Source organism: Neltuma alba, unplaced genomic scaffold (assembly GCF_004799145.2).
Source record: "Neltuma alba isolate B1F8T4 unplaced genomic scaffold, ASM479914v2 tig00013589_pilon, whole genome shotgun sequence".
NCBI classification, from domain to species: domain Eukaryota; kingdom Viridiplantae; phylum Streptophyta; class Magnoliopsida; order Fabales; family Fabaceae; genus Neltuma; species Neltuma alba.
Genome location: NW_021637786.1, coordinates 85893 through 104319, shown reverse-complemented (window position 1 = coordinate 104319; position 18427 = coordinate 85893). Strand labels below are relative to the sequence as shown.

General features: G+C 38.0%; 3 protein-coding genes across 6 annotated transcripts; all 3 read right to left on the bottom strand.

Annotated features, from left to right (window-relative positions):
• Positions 1-23: 23 nt before the first annotated feature.
• Positions 24-13182, bottom strand: LOC114738395 (UDP-xylose transporter 3). 2 transcript variants are annotated; one of them, XM_028926438.1, is made up of 9 exons: positions 12739-13182; positions 10816-12123; positions 9666-9705; positions 1981-2168; positions 1807-1874; positions 1224-1356; positions 580-741; positions 205-480; positions 24-119 (listed from the first exon to the last, which is right to left on the bottom strand). In XM_028926438.1, exons 1-9 carry the CDS (start codon positions 12970-12972, stop codon positions 24-26), a joined length of 2505 nt encoding a protein of 834 aa, XP_028782271.1. In that variant the 5' UTR covers positions 12973-13182. The 2 variants fall into 2 exon arrangements, with proteins under 2 accessions (XP_028782271.1, XP_028782272.1); XM_028926439.1 differs by lacking the exons at positions 9666-9705; positions 10816-12123; positions 12739-13182 and adding exons at positions 2882-3012; positions 8470-8990 and having other exon boundaries at positions 1981-2165.
• LOC114738397 (phosphoglucan phosphatase LSF2, chloroplastic) lies at positions 6401-8423 on the bottom strand. 3 transcript variants are annotated; one of them, XM_028926446.1, is made up of 3 exons: positions 8276-8423; positions 7128-7298; positions 6401-6932 (listed from the first exon to the last, which is right to left on the bottom strand). In XM_028926446.1, exons 1-3 carry the CDS (start codon positions 8294-8296, stop codon positions 6729-6731), a joined length of 396 nt encoding a protein of 131 aa, XP_028782279.1. In that variant the 5' UTR covers positions 8297-8423; the 3' UTR covers positions 6401-6728. The 3 variants fall into 3 exon arrangements, with proteins under 3 accessions (XP_028782279.1, XP_028782278.1, XP_028782277.1); XM_028926445.1 differs by lacking the exon at positions 8276-8423 and adding an exon at positions 7533-7605 and having other exon boundaries at positions 7128-7467; XM_028926444.1 differs by lacking the exon at positions 8276-8423 and having other exon boundaries at positions 7128-7646.
• Positions 13183-15667: 2485 nt separating the features above from the next.
• Positions 15668-17407, bottom strand: LOC114738414 (peroxidase P7). Its single transcript, XM_028926466.1, has 4 exons — positions 17126-17407; positions 16601-16792; positions 16352-16517; positions 15668-16245 (listed from the first exon to the last, which is right to left on the bottom strand). Exons 1-4 carry the CDS (start codon positions 17333-17335, stop codon positions 15854-15856), a joined length of 960 nt encoding a protein of 319 aa, XP_028782299.1. The 5' UTR covers positions 17336-17407; the 3' UTR covers positions 15668-15853.
• Positions 17408-18427: the final 1020 nt, after the last annotated feature.

The window sequence follows — 18427 nt, the reverse complement described above, 5'->3', positions numbered from 1 at the left end:
ATTTAGGAAAAGGCCGAGGCGTGCTAGTCTTTGTCTTTGCTTCCATAGAGCTGCCTCTTGTTGAATACCGCATTTCCACTTTCCATGCCAACGAGAGAATCGGTTTCGCTGTCTCTTGCCTGGAAAGGTTATGAGATAATAACACGAAATCATAAAGGCAGTTCTTGTTATCCGAAATGATGGTGACACAACAAAGTAACAAACCTGGCCTGATGCCTGGCCTGCAGCTTCAGCAGTTTTTTGCTGATTCTCAACAGTGCAATAGTAAGAATACAAAATCATGCCAACAAGGGCTATCAAAATCCCAAGGATGTTCCTCCAGCTGAATGGATTGCGGAGTAGGATATAACCAAATGCCAGCACAAGGCAAGTCTTTAGGTGTCCAAGAACCTGATAGGTCACTGGAGATGTCTTCCCAATCACAAGAAATGTGCTAAAATTCACAGAGATTGAGATGAGGCAGGAAAGAATAATAAAAGCCTGCAATACATGAAGTGGAGATCAAATATACAATATTACCCAGAAAAGAAAAAGGATTTTCGGGCCACCGTAGTCTCATGAATTTCTTTAGCAACTCACCGTCACTTCGGTTGTATACTTGAAGGCAAATACACTTTGATTGGTCAACAGTTTATCCAGATATGGACCAGAGATTAACAAGGTTGCTGATTGATAAGGACATGATTGATATAGAAGCTGGGTGGAGGTGACCTTAAACTTCTTCTGGATGGTATTGGTCATCTGAAAAGGGCTCGTTAAGATATTAACAAAGCGATAAAACGGTGGATCTGCTATCCAGAAGGAAATTATAGAGAACCATCTTTCTCAGAGTTTCCCCTGCAGTTCATATGAATTTAATAATTGCAGACAAGGCACACAGAGATAGAGGCTCATTTCAGACCAAAATGGAGATCCAGCTGGTAAAGATTTGAACTCAGAAAAAACGTATGGCAAGAGCATTATTTCTTCTATCAGCTCATGTCTCAGTTTATCCTCTCATATACGAAGGCAAACATTCTATGGTTTTAGTTTCACTTTGTAATTAACAGCTTTTTAAGTATTTTGAACACTTTTGCCATGTCTAGAGTTCATGCATATGCTCCAATGGAACATATTCAAGAATTTACCCCTCGGCTTGATCAATTGATTGGGTCAATGACATAATATCTCTGCATTGCCAAAATCTGAGGCGCTAATAAAATTGAAAATGTCGTAAAGGATACAATCTGAGCAACGCATGTTGCAATCACTGCTAGAAGAGACAAGAAAGAGCCCAGAGCATTGAGCTCCAAATCGGTGACTGTTGCAATCCCAACACCAAGAAGGAGGACACAAAGGGAAAATTGAACTCTTTTACTGAAATGACAGCCAAAAAGAAGAATTAATACATTTTAAAGTTATGCACGTACTATTAAAATTTAACGTAAATCGCCCCAACAAAAGGAGACATAGTACTAGACTGAGGTAATAATAGATCAGGTAGAAACAAGGCGTTAGAGAGATCTATTGAGGTTTGTAAGATGCCACTCTAAATAGATTTGATTGATTAGAAGCAATCAGAAGAAGCTAGCAAAGAAGCAATAAAAACAAAAGCAAAAAGGCTTGCGTATGGTATATTTGTTTAACTGTTTTTACTGTAGCTTTTAAGAATGTATACTGTCAAAAATTGAACTCCTCGTATTGTTCCCAAAAAAAGGTCCCGTGCATTACGACATTACATACGGCGCTATTACAATTTCTGTGTGTGTTTGTGTATACAGTTATAGGTCATAAGTGCCATATTAATCATAGGAGGCTAGATGAGACCTGAATTTCTTCCCCAGAAAAAGGGTCTCCAACAGAACTGTGCATGGAATTATAGCCAGCTTGGTCATCTGAATGAAAATATAATTGAGTTCAAAACACCTTGAAAAAACTGTTTTATACATCAAGGATTGGAATTTCACCATAGAGAAACAAAACTAAAATAAATAACTATACCTGATAGAATCCCACAGAATTGAATCCCAGGCTCAAGTTTAAAAGTCCAATTGAAATCCCATTGAGAATCCCAAATCCCATGACAGCTTTCTGCTCAAAAGGTTTGTGCTCAAAGAATCTCATTTTCAGTGCCACATGAAGAGAACAAAATGTCACAAGAAGATGCCAGCTTGTCAAAGTTGTTGCTGCATGAGCACCACAGAACAGTTATCAAAGGTTTTGAACTCAGACTCTACACTTAAATTCAAATGTGCTGGTGACTAGCACAAATATAGAATCACAACATATCCTTAGCACTCCACCAATGGAATACTAATTGACCCAAAAGAAAATAGAGAGAATCATGTCAGAAATGTCTGATAATCTACATTACTACTTGGAAATTTCCCCATAGTGATTGAATCAATAGCATACGTCATTCACAGCCCACTTGCAAAAATCTATTTAGCAAGGGCAGGTAGACAGCATCCTTGAACAAGTCTGTAAAATGAATTTTACTCTACCTTTCCAGGAGAAATTGTGCATTTCGCAAAAAGGAGGATACTCACAGTCTGCTTCACGTGCCCAAGAAAAATATATAGTAAGGTAAAATTTAAACCCAAAACCAAATGACAAATCATCAAATTCTGACAAATCCTGTGTCAGTCAAAGGTGTACTGAGAGGGAGTATATTGAATGGCACAGCGACACAGAAAAAAGAAAGAAAGGAGAACAGAATGGAGATTTCAAATCTTCGATTATAATACTTTCATGATAAATCCACAGCTCCGCCGTGTATACGAAATAATAAGCCATATACCCTTATTCAGTAGTCATAAAGAAATAAAATATAAAACAGACAGAAAACATACAAATAGACAGCTGAGTAGATTCGCAAGAAGCAGAGACTTTGTGAGCGTACCGAAATTGAAATGTAATGAGCTCATTAGTGCCTTATTGCAAATTACAATTGACACTGATGATACCACAGACAGAGTCAACGCTCCGACAGTTCCCAGCTGAAATCGTTCTCCCTCACCCATCTTTGTCTTTGCACAAATAACTGAAAACAAAAGGGAGAAGGCCCACAAAAAATATATAAGGTCAAAATGTCAAAAGAAAAATCACAAGAAGAAATTCAAGCAAACAACTTTGAAGGACCAATAGCATCATGATTAGCAAAACTTGAAAACAGAACAACTAACAGCCAAAAGAAGGCAGCAAAAACTTACAAAAGGGAGAAATTGAGGAGTAAACAACTGAAGGGGGCTCTGCGTGATTTCCAGCGAATGGTAAGCAAAGCGCTAAAATCCAATGATTACAGAGAACTAAGGATCAGTGGATATAAAAGGATTGATAAAGCACGGTGTTGGGCGATGCCCACTATGCTAACCGCAATGGGACCAGTGAAATGAAAATGCAGACGCAACGTAAGTCAAAGAAAAACGAGCACTAGGAAGGAAGCGTCTATTCGTGCTGCCTCGATCCTAGTTCTGGGCAGGTTTGTGGATGGGTGTTGCAATTAGTTTCGAAGCTGATTAATAGTGAAGATCAATACAAATCGGAAAGGCGATTGAGGAGAAACACGATAAAGAGAAGACAGAGTAATTAACCTGAACAATGTTCGCTTCAAACTAATCACCAACATCCAGCCATTTTGAGATCCATGCCAGGCAACAATCTTGAAAATGGCTGCCCTGCAAAGCATAACGTAACGCATTAACATTACGAGACGAATATCAACGAAACAGAGGAAAGATTATGAAACCAAACAGCTGATCATTCATTTCAACAGTACATGACAACACAAAAATCTCCTCCTATCATACGAAGATTATGATTTGCATTTACTGACAGAGATGGCCAGCATACCACTTTTGAAAGAATGCGCATTACACTGGACATCAAATGAATGACATGGGAAGATCATTTTGAATAACCCAACAGAATAAAGAAAGGCGTTAGGTGGAAGGAACGAAAATGGGGAATGGAAGAAAAGATACCCCTTTACTTGATGAGGCTTCTCCAAATCCAAATGTATGTGATATGGTTTTGAGGTTGAAACCTGAAAACAAAGGGTGAGTGTGAGAGAACAAAGGGATTAATTGCTGAGGGGAAGGACGAGGCGAAGGATGGAGAGTAGGAGAGAGCGCGCATAATATTGAACAGTGAATCTGAATCTGACTTGTGGGGCCGCCCTGTGTGGCAAATATGGCAAGCTCCCTTACATTTCCCGTCCTGAAAAATTTCTTCTCTGTTTTCCTACTCCCTCTCTTCTTTTAACTGACGTCTAAAGTCAAATGTTTTTAAAAAAATAATACCATAAAAATTAGTTGACTAATTTGAAGAGATTAAAAAAATTAAATTAATTATTTATAATTAATAAGTGTTATCTTTTCTAATATATCTTTACTAATCTAGTGTGTTGGCTAAAACTAAAATTATTAGAAGGACTATCTTCGAAAAAATTGAGTAAATATGAGAGATAAAATGGATTTGGGTCTTATATTTAGAATCAAAATAAAATTTAAATAAGGTCTTATATTAAGGACAAGAGGTAGTATTAAATGAAGAGTGCAATTTTCCTAAATTATATTCTTATTGTGCTCCGTGGTTTATTACTACTTATAAATAAGTTTATAATATATTTTACGAAATATTAATGAATATTTTTATTTCAAATATGCCTTTGAAAAATTAAAATTACTTTACCCTTCGAATTTGATTCACTCTTCATTAATAAAGTCAGCTGTATTTAGTGAAAATATATTTAAAAATATTAAAATGTTTTAAAGACGTTAACTAATAACTGATTATATAGTTTATGTGAGCTAATATTTCTCACGGTCCAGTTTTTCACATCTTGATTTTGCCTTGCGTAATTTTCCCCGTGGCTGCCAATCTGACCCATGCTTTATTTTTGTTTGGTTTATTGACTTTTTAGCTTACAATTTTTTATGCGCTCTGCTTTTATTTAATATTTTTTCCATCATTCTTTTATTTAACAATTGTTACTTGTTAGCGTGACATTGTTTTGACTTTTTGTTGAATATGAGAATTTGAATTATTAGAAATCATATTATTTGAACTTCTTCGTTTCTAATTATTTGAAAATGTAAATATTTTCTGCGTCATGTAAAGAGTCCTGCGTTGTTTTGAAGTTTTAAAAATGAAGATATAATACATTTTTAAAATAAATAAAACATTCCAGTCAAAATATATAACTATAAGAGAAATTAGAGATAAATCCCTCATTAAAAATTTAATTGGCAAATAAGACATAGGATGATTGATTGTATAAGGAAAGATTAGTTACATACAAAGGATGATAAGTTGCACAAAGAGAAGATAGTTTGTATAAAATATTATTTGGATATAAAGAATTAATTTACATATGGAAAAGATGACTTGCACATAAAAGAATTTTATTTGCATAAAAGAGAAATTGAGTTGCACATCACACAGAGAAAGATCATTGTACACAAAGAAAGATATATTGCACATAGGGGAAGATAAGTTGTACAAAAAGAAGTTAAGTTGCATAAAATCTTTAAATCCTATTTGCCAATTAAATTTTCAATGGGGAATTTATCCCAATTTTCCCTAACTATAATTTGATTCTCTATTTTTTTGCCAACTATAATTTGGTTCTATATAAAGAATGAAAACTGTTTTAAAGATCAAGTATATTTCATCTTATATTTAGATGCAATTTGGATTTATTGGTTGCAAATATGATTATCTTATGATAAAAATATGGGGTATATTGATTTTTGGGTAATAGAGGGGGCACAGGCGCAAAGCCAAAATCTGACGAAGTTGACCAAGGAACCCATTATAGTAATAAATTATTGATTAATTTAATTCTGAAACTTTTTGCGAAGTAGGAGGGCGGTTCAATTGGCGAAGCCCTCAGAACATTGGATTTACGTATATCATGCTGTAGTGATCCTTTTTATTATTCAAATCCCGTCTCTGCGTTGCCCTCATCTGCTGCCGACTGCAAAGGACATCATTTTCAAGTCAAATGGTCTGTGATTTATATTTTATTTATAAATTATTTTTAACATGAATTAATTTTTATTTAAAATTTAATACTTTTTTAATTTCATTCCTATTTAATATATATTATACATAATGTAAATAAAATCAATACAATAAAAAATAAAAAATAAAATTATATATCCATATAAAGACCAGAAGAGTATAAAGCAAGTTTCCATGATATTGGAATTTTTTAAATTTTAACAAGATATTGATTCCTTTTTTGTTTTAGCCTCCGTCCATTTCTTAATATTCAATAAAGAAAGAGAATATCAAGGTAATACTAATTCATTGTATTAGTTAAAATGTATTTGAAAATGTATATGCTTTTTGAATTTTTTTTCCTAGGTACGATATACAATTTTATGTGAGGAAACACTAAACGTGGGAATTCGAATACTTGATTTCCACCCATTCATTTGCATTACACGATCATTTTCCATCGCTGGTTTCTTGATTTCGTGAAACATTCACAATGCTTACTAGGAAAATACATAGCTGTTGTGTGGTCATTTTCAACACTATCACATCATGTAATCATCAAATTTTCATTTGTAATCAAAACTCTATATATGTAATCTTACCACCTCTGACAAAACGTGCCTCACCGAATCCAAATCCTAGGAATAGAAAACTTCACAGGCGGCCGGCCTATGCGCAAGGTGGGAAGCAATCAAGCAATATAGTGACTATCTTCTCCAGAGCACAGGATGGCTGCTGTGTTGTCAAGTTCCACGAAGAGAGCGGACTCGATTTTGAATCAAATCCCTCTCCCAGTCAGCTACATCCTCAAATGCATATTCTGGAAGACTCTCAAACGGTTCTTTCCACGGATCATTCTTCGCCAAGTCATAGGTGGCCCCGCGTATGGCTCTTATATTGGGTCCACAAGGTCTCTTTGCTGTCAACATATCATATGCTGCATTTAGCTGTCCATACAGAAAAAAGCCACATTCATTCCCATTTACCAGATGAAAAAACTTCCTCGTTAATTAAATATCGGACCTTCCTCCACACTCAAAAAGCAATTTCATCTTGGGCAGAAGTAATTACAAAGCCCCAAGATGTTTCCACATGTGGTTTGGAAAAGGATTTGAGGACAATGCCAAGTATTTAGGACTCACATTCATGTCACAGAACCAGAACAAGTAAGCAATTGCCACTGCCGGAGCTCTTCCAAGTCCAGCCGTGCAATGCACGTACACTCTTCCCTTTCCCTCGGAAACAGCCCATTCCAGTGATGAAACTGCTTTTGGCAGCTCATTTCTCAAGGAGTTTGGATCGAAGTCTATTGCCTGTGATGTAGATACAAGGGCAAAGAAAATTTTAACGTGAGTGATCATTCGATCAGTAGAAAAAGCAGCGGATGAATATGAATACTTCCACACCGACGAAAATTTTTCTGACACAGTATATACTACCATTTCCATCAGATCTGTCATTCCTGGAGACGAACAGGGAAAACTAGCCGTGGAAATTAAAATCATTATTGCCTAATCAATAAATTTGCCGAAAAGGGGCTTGCTTACAGGCCTCCTCATGTGACGAATACCGAGTTCGCGGCATCTTCTTATTACAGATCGCAAGTCTGTTCCCCAATACTCCACATCCTTATCCTGCTGCAAGTTTAGAATGTATGCTACATCCTCTTCCTTTTTGAGGTGATCTATATCTTCAGCTTTTTGTGGCTGGGAGCCCACAATTAAGCTATCAGTTATAAGTGTGTAATTCATACCTGAAATCAGGAATCAATTATTCCGTTAGTCAAACGTGGCACATCCTCTTACTTGTATTGTAGGAAGCAATTGACCGCAATTGACCGGAGTTGGATTTCTTTTTTCCTTTTCCTTTCAGTTAAAAGAAAACTATGCGTTACAGAGGCAAATTGAATCTTACGGGCTAATCCCAGGGCATAGACTGATTTTACGGAGCGGGAGAGGGAGAAGTATCGGGTGGGGATCCCTCCATAAAGACTCCATAAAGATATTAAGCCCCGGTTTTATTGGTTTAACTTACAGCATCATGTGAGTCCTTATCCACTCCAAATCCAACACAACGAAGGAAATGTTTCATGGTAATTCCCTTGACACCGTCCTAATAGCAATGGAACAGTAAATTACAGCAGCGATGTCGGCCACAATAAATTATAGCAGAGATCGCATTTCTCAGAAATGCATCTCAAAAGAGGGAAAACAGTATATAGAACCGAGAATTGGAATGGAAAGCTAAACAGTAATAGATGGAGAGCAAAACGAATAGAGACGAAACTGACCCAGGTCGTGGTGATACTCATAAGGGTTCCTCATCATTTTCTTCATAGCTATATTGTACTCCTCCATCCTGTTGTTGGAATTAGAGGCCCTCCGGCCTGTGGGGTTCTCCTCAATCCCTCTGTCTGATAGTTTGCAAAATATTTGACGATTCAACCTGATTGAGCTATTCTGGGGCATACAAATCCAGGAGCCGTTCTTCCTCCGCCGCTTTGAAAGCCCATCAATGTCAAGAGATGCTCGGAATAGCGAAGGAAAGCCAATATTACTGACGGTGCTCATCTTTGCTTCTTCACCGTATGCGTTGGTCGCAACGGATGTCAAATTATAAGATGAAATGAAACCATCATTTTGATTTGACTAAAAAGCCCTCAGATATTAAAATTAATCCTTGACTAAAAAGCCCTCAGATGTTAATATTAGCCATTGACGGTGCCATGGCCATGACCAAGATTGAAGAGATGTCAGTTAACCTCCACCCGCTTTCCTCACAGTTTAGAAGCAAAGAGTAGGATAGGATCAACGATCCCCTGCACTGCTATATTTGGTCCCAATCGCCTCCTTCCGTCCACCAACCACCATGTCAAGCGAGAGGAAATAGTCAGACATGTTGGGCCAACCAGGGAAGCAATATAATCATCAGACGTAACATTACCAGCAATGAAGCAAGAAAGTTGGAGTATCGATTGGGAGGAAGGGGAAACAGGGAAAGATGAGGAAGGAACAGACGTGGACGGTAGAATGGAACCGGAGCCAGCCAGTACTGATGCTTACGGCATTTCCCACCAGGCTGATCCCGGAGATTTACGGGTGGCCCAGTGGGATTGGGATGAAAGCGAATAAGGCGAATCATATCAAGGCCCACCACCCATAGCCATGTCAGCAATAGCCCAGTCCATCTGCAATATAAATTACTCCGTTAGTTGGGGGATGTCATTTATTCATCTATCATGTATTGGTTGATTTTATTTTTCATATTTTTTATCTTTTATTAAACTAAGTTTTATATATAATTTAATATTGTTAAAAAATATTTTAAGAAGAATATATCACATTCTTATAATTATTTTATTTTAAATTCTTTTTACTCTGCTAAAGGTTAGAATAAAAGTTGCTATTTGAAAATACAATGTCTTATGAATAAGAATTAAAACCATCAAAATGAATTTTTTTTCCGCCATAAAATCTATAAAATTTGGTCAAATCCGCCATCAGCCTATCCAATTGACATCTCGGCCTTAAATGTATAAACTTAAAAAGATATGCAATCTTACTGGACTGGATTTTTGAGGAGGCAGCAACTTAAAAAGATAAAGTATATATTTAGTTTTTTAATTTTATATAAAGTTTTACTTGAGTTTTTTAATTTAAAAAATATATACATTTAATCTCTTAACTCTAAAATTATTAACAAAAAATGATGTATTGAGATCTTTTTTTTTTTTTTTGCCAAAAGATGCATTGAGACCTTAAATGCTAATAAAACATTCTCAAATACTAATATATTAAGTTTAATTATCAAAACAATCATAATTGTTATTTTTTAAAGTTAAAGAACCAAATTAAAATCTTATACAAAATAAAAATATTAAATGTATATTTGAGCCTAACTTAAAAAGTTTCTAAAAAATTGTCCTTGCTTATAAACATTTAAACTCTTGATAAAGCATGCAACAACAAAAATAAATAAATAACGTTGCACGATGCGTATCGTAGAAGAAAGTTTAACATTTAAACAAAAACAGTACAAATAATACAATTATCAATTTATTTTATTACATCCGGTCCTAAACATAAGAGCTATGTGTCTAATTTGAGTAAATTAAAAAAAATAAGTTAAATTATTTATTTGTAATAAATATGTATGGTCTTTCCTAAAATATCCTCGTTAATCAAGTATTAGATAAAACTACTATTATTACAAAAATTACTTTAAAAAAACAGATAAATAAGAGAGATAAAATATTTTGAGATCTTATATTTATGATTAAAATAAAAATCAAATTGATTCTTATATTAAAGAGAAGAGAGGGTAGTATATTTCATACTAATTTATAGTAATACCTCGACAAACCCTTCACACCCTTTTTCTGTTTTTGAAAAGGAAGGGAAAAAAAAAAGAAAAAAAGAAAAACCCATTGTTCCGGTGCAGCCAACAAGAATGACAAAATCTACTAACATAGGCAAAGCCAGTTCCATAATTTAAGCCAATCACTCCATCAGAAAATCATTTCCAAAATCAAATACCAACTCGAACTCCTGTACTCGCTAAAATGAAAGCAAACGCAACCACAAAACCAATAAGAAATCACAATATTTATACATGAATAGTGGCTATCATCTTTGTGAAAATATCAGTTCACGCCCTTTTCTTATTTGGCTTTGTCAAGGGGAGTGATATTTGGATGAATCCAAACTTCTTCCTGTTTCCTACTAAATGCTTTTGAGCGCTCCGATCTTTCTCGGTATTATCATCTGTCCGAAGAGTAAAATCTTCCCTCAATGCTCGAAGCATTTGACTCAATGCTACCTTCTGCCTCGCAGAATGATCCTCCATCTCCCTTTCAGCAGGATATTCTTCAGGAACTGGCCTTCTTCTAAGAACATCTCTCAGCGAAACAGTGGACCTTAAAACAGGCTTTGGGTCATTGTTCGTTGTTGTTGACCTCATTGCATCTGGAAGCGGAGAGTGCCGATAATTTCCTCCCTGGTTGAGCTTTTTGCTCTTACTAGGATTGTATACTGCTTGTCCCTTCGGTTCAGTATCAGGAAGCCATCTGCGCAGAGCCTCTTTAGCAGCATGCTGCTTGCTGTTTGCGTTTTCAACTCTGTTTAAAGCCTCTGTCAAGACCTGTCTGCTATGTAGAACTTCTGCCGAAGCTTCCTCCAACCAATTAAGTATAGTCAGTTTACAAACGTTTGTTTCATCAACGTGCAACTTGGAATCTATTACCTTTCTCAAGGTTGACTCTTCAGGTTCTTGAGCTTTGGGGTTTAAAGAAGATTGCTCCCTTAAATCAAACGTCACTCTCCGAGGTTCTGGCATTGGTACTCTTGATGACCTCTCAGTGCTAGATAGAGCCTTAATTTCAGCAAGAGCAATGGCTTCTGCTGCCCTTGCGGCTTCTTCCATCTTTTTAGCTGCAAACCACCTCATCTCAGCAGTCTTCATGCTTAATCCATTATCTTCCTTTGGAGGGAAGGACTTGGAAACGTCACAATTCTTTGTTTCAACCATCCTATTTTGCTGCTCGACATCAGGATTGAAGCTATTCGTAGTATTCACAGGATTGTTGAAAGTGCAACTTGCTTCAACAGAAGTTGCCGGTGGATTGAATTTTGGTTGTTCTTGAGCCCTCCCTTGAGCAGAGACAGCTGCAAAATTGGATGCTAGCTTCTCACGGGTCCTCATGAGAAAAAATTTCTCCTTTTTCATCTTCTTATTCAAAGATTCCACAGAAGTTTGTATCACCCCGAGATCACTCATTGCCTTACCAAGATCCACCTTAGCTTGTTTTATATCCATTAATATCAGATCGGCCGATGACATAGGGCAGGGACCTGAACTTTGCAATACCTGTCCTTCGCTGTTTATAGTATTTTCACTGTTTTCCTGATTCATCTCCTTTGCAATAGGATTTCCAGCCTGTTCACAGATATGACCATCAGGAGGTGCAAAGCATTTCATTGCCTCTTTTTTTAGCTGCTGCTTTAGATCCTCAACAATCTTTTTTGTAGCTCCCAGTTCTTCGAGCACATCAAGTGTTTCTAGCTCTTTCACTATCAAATCCTTCTCCAACTCCGCAGCTTGTTCCTCAACTTTCTTTATGTCAAAATTTCCAATGCTGTTCTGCTAATGACAATCCTTTTTCGCATCAGAAAGTGAGCTAACATGGAACGTGTGAAGAGCTATTGCAAGAACAAGTCCAATTCATGGGTACCATGAACAAGTTAAAATCACCAGGATTTACCACTACAAAAGATACTCATAGATTTATATCAAATTTATAACAAGCACCTTATATATAAGTCATGAATACAAGTCAAGAACATGCTGGAGAAGACATTCCTGGCAGGGGCTAAATTGCATATCCACATTCTACACGTAATAATCCAGAATACAGATTTTGATTTTGATTTTTTTTGAAAAAAAAGAATAGATTACTACCTATTTTACAGCTATGCATGGACATGGATGATCCGGAAATTATATATATATATATATATATATATATATATAAATGCAACAGACAAGGGTTCAGGTTAAATTTGTACACGACATTGCCTCAAACATTGTGTATTTCACGATCTGATCTCATCCTGTTATAAACAGAAGTATAATTTTTGCGTGATCAATAGGAGCAAGTAAATCGTGGTTCGGCAATGATTGCGTCAGAGAAAAAATTAAATAAATGAATCTAACGATAACAAGAGGAAAAATTTATAACGTTAATGATGAACTTACAAAAGCCTCCCCAAGCTTGTAAAGGGGCAACCAAGGCCCGCTTCCTCCAAAATGGGTCACAGCCTCCTTGACCGACTCGAACGGTGGTGACGTATCGATTACAGCTCTGCAATTCACCATTCTTATCCCCGGACCTGGGTTCTCACCTGGCCGGGTCCCTGTTTCGGGTCTCGATTCCCTGATGACAGGCGTTCCCGGAACCCCTTCGGTGGCTGCTTCGTGGGTCTCGGCCATTGTGAGGAGTGCAAACGGAAGCGCAAAATTCAGAGGAGGATCCACGGTTAAAGGTGGTTAAAAGCTCATCGAGCTTGGACTTCCGAGAAAGAACCATTGTGGAATTTATGCAATACCGAGGAGATGTGATGATGATGTCTCGGGGCCGAGCCACGACTCAGTCGGAAAAAGAGGTGATGCAGGAACGAGTGAGGTGTGCGGGTCCACAAACACAACCACCATAGCCCACTCGGTGAGAAAGGTGAAAGCAGAGCGGGAAAGCAGAAAAGGGAAACGACAGAGGACGCTTTTGTGTTGCTGTGGACGATGATGATACTGTACAGCTGAGGAATTTAAGTTTGGATGCACTCTTTAACATGATTGGCTATTGAAAACTGGAGTCAGAGAAAGTGACTGGGGGTCATTAAGCCCGACGAACGAGATGATGCCATGTAAGCGAGCACAGGTGAGACTGAGGTCGTCATGTTTCCCGACCCTCCCTTGATTTGGAGCGCGATTTGCGGTTAAGGGAAAGCGTTGGAAATGTTGTGGTCACGGCTCACTTTTTGGCGGGGAAGCCTCAAACACACATATTATAACGACGACGTATTTCATGCCTTTCTTTCCCTTTCTCTTTTTACTTTTATTTTTGGCCTTTGAAAGGTACTCGGGCCCCCAAAGAAAAAGAAAAAGCTAATGGCTTTTTTTTTTTGGGATTACCCAAATATCTTCCGACCTAAACGGTAAGAAACTAATCTCTTAAAATATTGTCAGGCGTCGTAGTTGGGATTTCTCTTAACAGTGTTATTTTATAGACACCGTTTTAAGAATCGAACCCAAAACATGTTATTTAATATGTTCAAGTCCCTTCTACTTGGACCAATAAGTGTTGGTAAAGGTAATGGCTTTTATCACCCCTCTCTCTTATCCTTTATACGTCTTCACGTCTTAATTTGGTTCTGGCTCGGCCCTTTTTATTTTTATCTGATTTTATCATGGCTACTACGAGTGCTAAGAGACCTTAGATTTTGAATGAGATTAGAAGTAAATTCGAAATTAATTGATATGATATGATGTTAGTTAAAAGGGACGACAGTTGGCAAACCCAAAAAAAAAAAGAAAGTGACGATAATTTCAGTAATTGAATTTCAGGTTGATGATTTTATAAGAACAGTAGGTGACATAATTCGTGATGATTGATCTGCTCAGAGAAAGGGTGAGGAGAGAATGCAGGCAGCGTGGAGGTTGGGATGTCAGGCGGAGAAATGGAATCATAGTAGTTGTGATATGACATTAATTCAGATTGTTTCTTTATGTGAGAAAAGAAAAAGTATATAATTCACAGATCACTTGAGATCTAGCTAAAAAGGCCATGGATACACGCAGACCATAATTGATAACATGAATGACAGACTATAAGCCCTTCACGGCTACATTTTGTCTGGGAGACCCATATGTACTATCTATCCCATCACTTTGCGTATACTCATCAGCACATGACATAAGAAGCCAAGATAATGATTACAATCCATGTATCGGATATAAGTATTACAAAAAAGCTGTATTATTAACAAGTCATCAACTAGGATTAAGACATATATCTTAATTCCATTAGGTAATAGTTGCTCAGATGAACCGAACTAAATCAGAAAGAAGTGGACCAAACCACTGTCAATGGAAACTTTAAACACGAGGACCACCGTTCCAACAATAGCTGGGCTATTGTTTCGCGGGCATCCGACGCTTAAAAGATCTTAAGGCTATAACTCTCGCCCTACCCCCTTTTCCGTCTCTTAATTAATGTCTCATTATTTTCAGAATAAATCACTCAGACTTTATAAAAATACTAAAATTACATAGTTCCGGGGTCCCTGTTCTTTTCATTCGTGGAATCTTTGGACCATGAGATGTTCTCATCCGGAGCTGAAGCTCCAATATTCAATTCAGTGCAGTGGCGATTGGATTTGGGCATCCAATCGTTCAACAAGACCCTCAAAATCTTCGGCCCACAACTCCCTCTGTTTAGTCCGGGCACTGCATTGGCCCAACAACTTGGGACTCACGGCTTCTTATTTTCGTGGTTATTTGAAGCTGCTTATCATAAACATGGATAATGTTATAATATTCCTCTAATGTACTTAAATTATATACTGTCAATCACGGTTGACAAGTTACTTTTGAAACTTCTAATCACCATTCCAAACAAACCTTTAATTCATGAACTTTTTCTTTTATCCAACACTCTTTGTTGATCTATATGCAAGTAATTTAGTCGAAATACGCCCTAAGGAGATTTAGCCCACAATTAATATAAATTATGAAGCATGAGCCATGGGTTATTAGCTTCTTTCAGCATGTGTAAAATCATAGGAGTCAATCCCAGTGATTTTGTAATTCATTTTTAAATTAAAACATTGGTCATGTACAAAGTTGTTAGCGACGAATTGAATCCTAGGCACTACCGGTGTCCGACCATATATGCTGAGGTGGCTACATATATACGTCCTACATTTCCATGGAGTTGTAAAGAGCATATCATGAATCGTAATGGATATCCTAGCGCTACGTTGATGCTAGGGGTTCATTAGCTTTAACTTTGCATTTTTAATAAATAACCGATTTTAACTTTTAACATCAGTGAACTAGAGACGACAAACTAACTTTTAATTTGATAGATAAACTTGCTGAATCCGGACATATATCATAAATCGACACATAACACGAAAAGCACCATATATACTGTGGAGACACCAACCATATAAACTATAAGAGGAAAACACTGCTGTTATACATATGTTAAGGCACATAAAATAGGCATTACAGAAAAGAGCAGAGAGCAAAACAAAATTTTAAGAAAATGCAAATAACAACATATTGATAAGAGGAGCAGGAACATAGTAAATTAGTTGATCTTCCTACAATTCTTCCTGATCTCACCGTTGGAGCCGGTGAGGGGACTGATGTCTCCCATCCTGATCATGGCGGCCGCAAAATCAGAAGCGAAAGAGCGGGGGTTGCTGCTGTAGCCTCGCACGGTGGAATCAGCGGAGCCGCCATTGAAGAGCTGCTGGTCGGAGTGGAGGAGGCCCTTGTTCTGAAGCAGGTTCTTGAAGTAGTTGTTGTCGAAGGCTGTGGGAGTCTGCAGATCCAGAGGAGCCAGGTTGTTGTCTCCCGAACCCGATGTGCTCGGGCAGCTCGATTGCCTCGTCTTAGCGAAGCTGCTGTCTATGTTGGTCTCGTTGTAGATTCTGGCCCTGAAATTCGTGCACCTCGCCTGTCCAATTGTGTGAGCTCCTGTATATATAATGATGATCAATCTCGATGCATGAGTTTCACTCATTATAACCATAAATCTAGCTAAAAGAGAGGTAGATAGATAGATAGATAGATATAGGTATACCAGACAAGGCGACCAAGTCTTTGTTGGAAAGGCCGAGAGCGGAGAACCTTGAGATGAGCTGGGCGAGGCTAGAAGTGGGAGCAGGGATGCCAGTGTTTGCAGCAGAAAGGCTAGCGGTTTTAGCGTCTCTTCTTCCCAGTTTCACGTTCCATGTAGGGCCTCCAAGCTTCACAAATATATATTAATTTAGTTATCCAAATTTAAATATATTTATGAAGGAATGAAAGGGACGAGTTAGGCGGTGATTACGATGGTGACGGAGTCTCTGGCGGTGATGGCTAGGATGTCGGCGCAGGATACGACTCCGGGGCACACCTGCTCCACTGCCGACTTGATGGTGTCGATGACTTCGAATCCGCGAGCTGAGTTCCTGTTGGGGATGGCATTCTTCTCGCCGGTGAAGCTTGACGTGTCATCCAGAAGAAGGGAACCGTCACATCCCTGCATTTCATCCAATCACAAGTCAAAGATCTCAGAACAGTCATCAGGTGGAAATATATCGAGACAGCATATATTTCGGAAATTATTGGCTCCTAGCTATTGGGTCACCCAACTCAAATTTCAAACATATTGTCTAGTCACCCTATCTTCCGGTCCATTACTGTCAAGATCTAGTTAATCATGTTGTCATAAAATTCTGTCATCAGAAAAGAAACTTTTTTTTGCCGGCAAGTTGGCCAGAGTAAATAATGCTTGTGGAAATGATACTATTGTTAAGAATAAGAGGCATGCATGCATGGTTAGAAAATAAGACAGGAAGGGACGGAAGAGTACATTGACGAAGCAATCGTGGAAGAAGAGGCGAAGAAGAGAAGCACCCATGCGGGCTTCCTTGGAAACGGCAGACTGGACGGCGGACTTGACAGTGGGAAGGAGTTTAGGGCAAGAAGACGAGTAGAAGTTGGTGGAAAGCTGTGCATTTGCAGTGCCCAGCAGGAGCAGCACCAGCACAGACACCCGCAAGCTCATGCATGATGAAGCCATTATTGCCAAGTGCCTCTCTAATCAGAGAAGTACGTTGATATGGTTGTGTTGTGGGGTTAAGGTGTGGGAGTGGGGTGGCAGATTTATAGGGGATGGTGGAGGCTCGTCACCGTCAACTCAAATGTCTCGGGCTTGCGGTGGGGCGGCAGGTCACCTAACAGGCAGACTATGGTCGCCTTAATATAATGCATGAAGGTACGTATAAATTAAAGAAGGCGATCATTTTTTCCACGTCTTATTAATTGCGATGCGATGCCTTCCAGTACAAGTAGAATTTTCTTTGCATTTGTTCCGTCCGACATGCCCAGGGCCGACCCGCGTCCTTCTTACTGTGCCCGCCACGATTTGTCAATGTGGATGCGAGGTGGGGAGCTGCGTAAACTCTTTGCCCACTGATGACAGGGCCCCACACTGCCACCCCATCTTATAATAAATCTGTTGCCAATATTTGACTGCTTTTGGTTTAGGAAAATTCCACGAGTGAAAGGGCCATGTTAGTTATACGTCTATGGGACCTTCATCTCCGAAAGTAGCTGTATTGCTTGTTTGGTAAATTGAGCTACGCGTGTTTTACTTTGCCGTCTGAATGCGTTGGTCCAAAAGAACACAAACCAAGATTCCCCACATTTTTTCCACGCGCCAATCCATAGGCCCTCCTTTTACTATGTGTTATTGCCTTCTCGCTGCTAGTTGCCTGCGCATCTAGCTAATTATTTACAATCATGGGAACTGCGTCCACCACAAGTAAGAGAAGCTTCTCATCTTTTGTTTTTTTCTACTGAATTAACATGATCCGCTAGATTTATTCGGTTGTATTGTCTCAGCTTCAAAATAGAATAGGTAGTTGACTAATTTAAGTAAATTAAAAAAATAAATTAAATCAGTTGTTTGTAATAAATAGGTATTATCTTTCTTAAAATATCATTGCCAATCGTATTTATTGGTTAGAACTACTATTATTAGAATGATTATATTAAAAATAAATAAATAAACATGAGAGATAAAGTGAATTAGTATCTTATATTTAGGATCAATATAAGAATTAAACAAGTTTCTTATACTGAGGATGAGAGGCAGTACTGTCTATAACCC

Coding starts and splice junctions, on each gene's coding strand:
- LOC114738414 (XM_028926466.1), bottom strand. CDS start 17,335: ATGGCTTCATCATGCATGAGCTTGCGGGTGTCTGTGCTGGTGCTGCTC. Junction 16,793..17,125: donor TCCACGATTGCTTCGTCAAT/GTACTCTTCCGT, acceptor GATGAAATGCAG/GGATGTGACGGTTCCCTTCT. Junction 16,246..16,351: donor AGACTTGGTCGCCTTGTCTG/GTATACCTATAT, acceptor TTATATATACAG/GAGCTCACACAATTGGACAG.
- LOC114738395 (XM_028926438.1), bottom strand. CDS start 12,972: ATGGCCGAGACCCACGAAGCAGCCACCGAAGGGGTTCCGGGAACGCCT. Junction 12,124..12,738: donor ACAAGCTTGGGGAGGCTTTT/GTAAGTTCATCA, acceptor TGTCATTAGCAG/AACAGCATTGGAAATTTTGA. Junction 120..204: donor CAGGCCAGGCATCAGGCCAG/GTTTGTTACTTT, acceptor TAACCTTTCCAG/GCAAGAGACAGCGAAACCGA.
- LOC114738397 (XM_028926444.1), bottom strand. CDS start 7,490: ATGATTTTAATTTCCACGGCTAGTTTTCCCTGTTCGTCTCCAGGAATG. Junction 6,933..7,127: donor TCTGGTTCTGTGACATGAAT/GTGAGTCCTAAA, acceptor CTGTATGGACAG/CTAAATGCAGCATATGATAT.